The 4,184-nt window shown below is 36.1% G+C and overlaps 1 protein-coding gene across 1 annotated transcript; it reads right to left on the bottom strand.

The window, feature by feature from the left end:
* Positions 1-783: 783 nt before the first annotated feature.
* Positions 784-1,429, bottom strand: LOC109342035. Its single transcript, XM_019579993.1, has 2 exons — positions 1,318-1,429; positions 784-1,186 (listed from the first exon to the last, which is right to left on the bottom strand). The coding sequence occupies exons 1-2, from the start codon at positions 1,376-1,378 to the stop codon at positions 876-878; spliced, it is 372 nt and encodes a 123-aa protein (XP_019435538.1). The 5' UTR covers positions 1,379-1,429; the 3' UTR covers positions 784-875.
* Positions 1,430-4,184: the final 2,755 nt, after the last annotated feature.

Below are 4,184 nucleotides of genomic sequence, written 5' to 3'. Positions count from 1 at the left end.
TAATATAATTATTGTACTGTAATAATATGAGGTCTAATTTACTAGGTTTTTGGTTTAACTGTGAGTATCATCAAGATTTCATAATCATAGTTAATATGCCTCTTTTCGAGGTCTTGGTGTGGAAAGAGATCGCACGTCCCAATATTTTGTGTCCTGTTGTATATCAATCTAATCAGAAAGTATTAATTAATTAAGAGAAAAATTATAAAAACAAAAAAATAATGTATCTAAATTATTAGGTAGGATGTAATTAATTTGAGACATGAGAACATGATTTGTTTGGAATATGTAATCCTTCTTCTTTTTGGTAGGAGAAATTAAAAAAACAACTAATCTCGTTTATTGGTTTGGCATGCTATTGTTTAATCTATTTGGTTGTTAAGAAATGGGGAGGTATTCAATAATGTGTCCTTTGATTTGATAGGCTTATTTATAGGCGTCCGAAGGAACTCCATCATCATGCATGTGTTGTTGATGGATATGCTTGTACTTACTTATATATTTTTCTAGTTTACACTATATAAGTACTTTTTACGAAAGACAATTTAATTCATGACAATTGTATCAAAAAAAATTATTCATTAAGACTCCAACTCAATTAAGTTGATACTCCATTAATTATATATTTTAGTTGATAAAAATAGAATAAAATAAGAAAGAAACTTGAGACAATTTTCTAGAGCTGTTTGGAAGATTAGAACCTTTAAATGCTTTATATCCACACACGTTATTGCAAATACATACTTCATTAAAATAGATAGCATAATTAATTAATTGTGGATCAAATCATAACTATTACATGTGCTACTGTTTAATCAAATCAATCCACAAAAATTCTAATGATACTTCAACTTTTCAGCCTACAAAGCAAACCTTTAACAAGAACCTACAAGAGAAGATTGTGGCCACAAAAGAAATGGAGGATCCCATGCATAAGAGAATTCAACAGACTTAAAAGCTTGCAAAGTATTTCCATTGATAAGAAGACAATTATCACCATCTTTTGATAGAATATTTGGATCAACAGGTTCTTCAGTTTGGAACCCTTTGCATAACAATTTTATTTGGCTTTGAGGACAAACACAGTTGTTAATCACAGACACGTTCCACTCAGGTATCCCTTTAATTTCTCTACCACTTCTTTGTGTACCTATTTGGATGTCGTTAAAAGTACATACGCATGACCCTGGAATTTTGATGAACATAGAGAGGAAAAATTAAGAAAAAAATAAGGGAAAGAGAGAGAATCATGCAGAAACTAAAAACCAAAGTTTGGTTAGGAAAGTGAAAGGATAATTAAGAAAACCAGGATCATACCTTTGATGATAAAAGTAAAGAAGATAATGGAGAAAAGACACTTAACTATGTTTGTCGCCATTGGTTTTGATAAGTGACCCTTATGAGTTTGGTTGTCTAATTATATACTAAATGGCTGCTACTCTCCTAGCCAATTAACCACATTCGAAATAGAAGAAGAAATAAGCTACATATTTGAAATCAAAATTGAAAAGTACACAAAAGTGAAAAGGTTATTATGAAAAGAGAAAAAAAATCTAAATCGAATAATTTAAAACGAAAGTAATAAATAAATAGTAAATCTTGATTTGGTAATAATAATAATTTCAGATACTAATTCAGATTCCTCCTTCTTTTAAAAAACTAAAAAGATTTTAATTGATCATCATTTGACTCAATAATAATGAGATATCATTTCAAAATCAATTTTCTTCTCCATCTTCGTCTTCTTTTTAAATGATTTTTAATAGATTAATAGACACTTATTGACTCAATAATAGTGAGATATCATTTTAAAATCATTTCCCCCTAAATTTTGTTTTCTTTCTAAAATAAAAAATAAAAAAGTTTTTGAAAGAGAGTAATTGTTGGGAACAAGCGAACAATCAAATAGTAAAGAGTATAGAGACAAGTAACACAAGAGATTTGGTAACGAGGTTCGGCCAATTGTGCCTACGTCCCTGGGAGCGTTGAGCGGCTACCACTATATATTATTAGAGAATAAGGATTAGTGTTTTACTATTCTTCTCCTTGTTACATTAGGTTTACATAACATCAATATATATAGTCCTCTACCCCAACCCCTTTACATCAGCTCAAGTCCATAACTTGTATTGATGTTATCTAGAGATATAAGTCATTGCACAATACTTGTATTGCTGTTATCTAGAGATATGAGTCATTGCACAACAATCTCCACCTTGGCGAATATCATCAATCTCCATCTTCCGCCATTGGGTTGGGGGCGCTCCATAGTCCATCATCAGTGAATGTTCAACAAGCTCAGGCAATGCCTGAACTTGTCCACAGTAACCGGTTTGGTTAACATATCAGCTGCATTTTCTGAAGTGTGAACCTTCTGCAATAGTATCTGCCCACAAGCTACCAACTCTCTGATCTTATGAAATCTCACATCAATATGTTTGGTTCTAGCATGATACACCTGATTCTTTGCTAAGAAGATAGCACTCTGACTGTCACAATGCAGCGAAACTCCACCTTGCTCAATGCCTAACTCATTTACTAGCCCCATAAGCCACAAGGCTTCCTTAGAAGCTTCACCAGCTGCCATGTACTCTGCTTCAGTTGTGGACATAGCAACAACAGACTGAACTGATGATCTCCACATAATTGGTCCACCTGCAAGGGTGAAGACAAACCCCGTTGTGGACCTTCTATCATCCAAGTCTCCTGCATAGTCCGAATCAACATAACCAATAACTGAAGGCTTACTCTGTTGGCTGCCAAACATGATACCGAGACCTGTAGTCCCCTTCAAATATCTGAAAATCCATTTGACTGCTTCCCAATGTTGCTTCCCTGGTTTCGACATGTACTTGCATACTTGACTAACTGCTTGTGCCAAGTCCGGTCTAGTACAAACCATAGCATACATCAAGCAACCCACTGCACTGGCATATGGAACCTTTGACATGTATTTCTTCTCTTCATCTGTCTTTGGACACTGATCTAGGGAAAGCTTGAAGTGATTTGCCAATGGAGTGCTCACTACTTTAGCATTGCTCATATCAAATCTCTCTAAGATCTTTTCAACATAGCTTTGCTGGGAGAGCCATAGTTTTCTAGCTCCCCTATCCCTGTGAATCTCCATCCCAAGAATCTTCCTAGCAGCCCCTAAATCTTTCATGTCAAACTCCTTACCTAGCATGACTTTCAGCTCATTGATATCACTCAAATGATTAGCAGCAATCAACATATCATCAACATAAAGTAACAGAAAAATAAACGAACCATCGTCAAGGCTTCTCACATAAACACAGCAATCATACTCACAACGCTTATAACCAAGCTTCAACATATAAGTGTCAAACCGCTTGTACCACTTTCTGGGAGACTGCTTCAACCCATATAGAGACTTTTTCAACTTGCAAACTAAATGACTCTGTCCAGCTGCACTGAACCCCTCTGGTTGTGTCATGTAAATTTTCTCCTCTAATTCACCATGGAGAAAGGCAACCTTTACATCCATCTGTTCTAAGTGCATATCCCAGCTGGCTACCAAGGCAAGCACTGCCCTGATAGAAGTGTGTCTCACCACTGGGGAGAAAATCTCATTGTAGTCGATCCCCTTCTGCTCCCTTTTGCTATAAGACGAGCCTTGAACTTTTCCCCTTCTTTTTCTGATACTGCTAGCTTCCTCTTGTACATCCACTTGCTCCCAACTGCATGCTTGTCTGGGGGCAATGGAACAAGCTCCCAAGTTTGGTTCTTCTGTAAAGACTCCATCTCCTCCATCATGGCATCCATCCATTGTTCTTTCTCCTAGCTGATTATAGCCTCTTGAAAGCTACATGGATCTCCTGAACTGATATGGAGAGAAACTGAAGCCATATCTCTCTAGAGGTTTGATAGGACGTCTATCCATGTCTCTAACAAGTAGATACTCCTACACACCTGATCTCTCTGCCTGAGAATCATCATGTTCTTGACTTGAACTAGTGAATGGTTCCTTGCCTTTATTCACTTCAACTATTTCATTGCTAACTGGAATCATATTTGATCCCAAAGTCTCTCCATTTGGCATTGCACCTGTGTCAAAACTGTCCGTTTCATCATGAAATCTTCATCAAACACTACATCTCTACTCAACACCACCTTTCTGGAAACTGGATCCCAGAACTTGAACCCCTTCACACCTTTGGTATATC

This window comes from Lupinus angustifolius, unplaced genomic scaffold (assembly GCF_001865875.1).
Source record: "Lupinus angustifolius cultivar Tanjil unplaced genomic scaffold, LupAngTanjil_v1.0 Scaffold_162_1, whole genome shotgun sequence".
Lineage (NCBI taxonomy): Eukaryota > Viridiplantae > Streptophyta > Magnoliopsida > Fabales > Fabaceae > Lupinus > Lupinus angustifolius.
Note: the sequence above shows the minus strand (reverse complement) of the source record. Positions and strands in the feature narration are given on the sequence as shown.

Bases quoted from the DNA above. Each gene is read 5' to 3' on its own strand.
- LOC109342035 (XM_019579993.1), bottom strand. From the start codon at position 1,378: ATGGCGACAAACATAGTTAAGTGTCTTTTCTCCATTATCTTCTTTACT. The intron at 1,187-1,317 runs GTATGATCCTGG...TCAAAATTCCAG, and splicing joins CTTTACTTTTATCATCAAAG to GGTCATGCGTATGTACTTTT.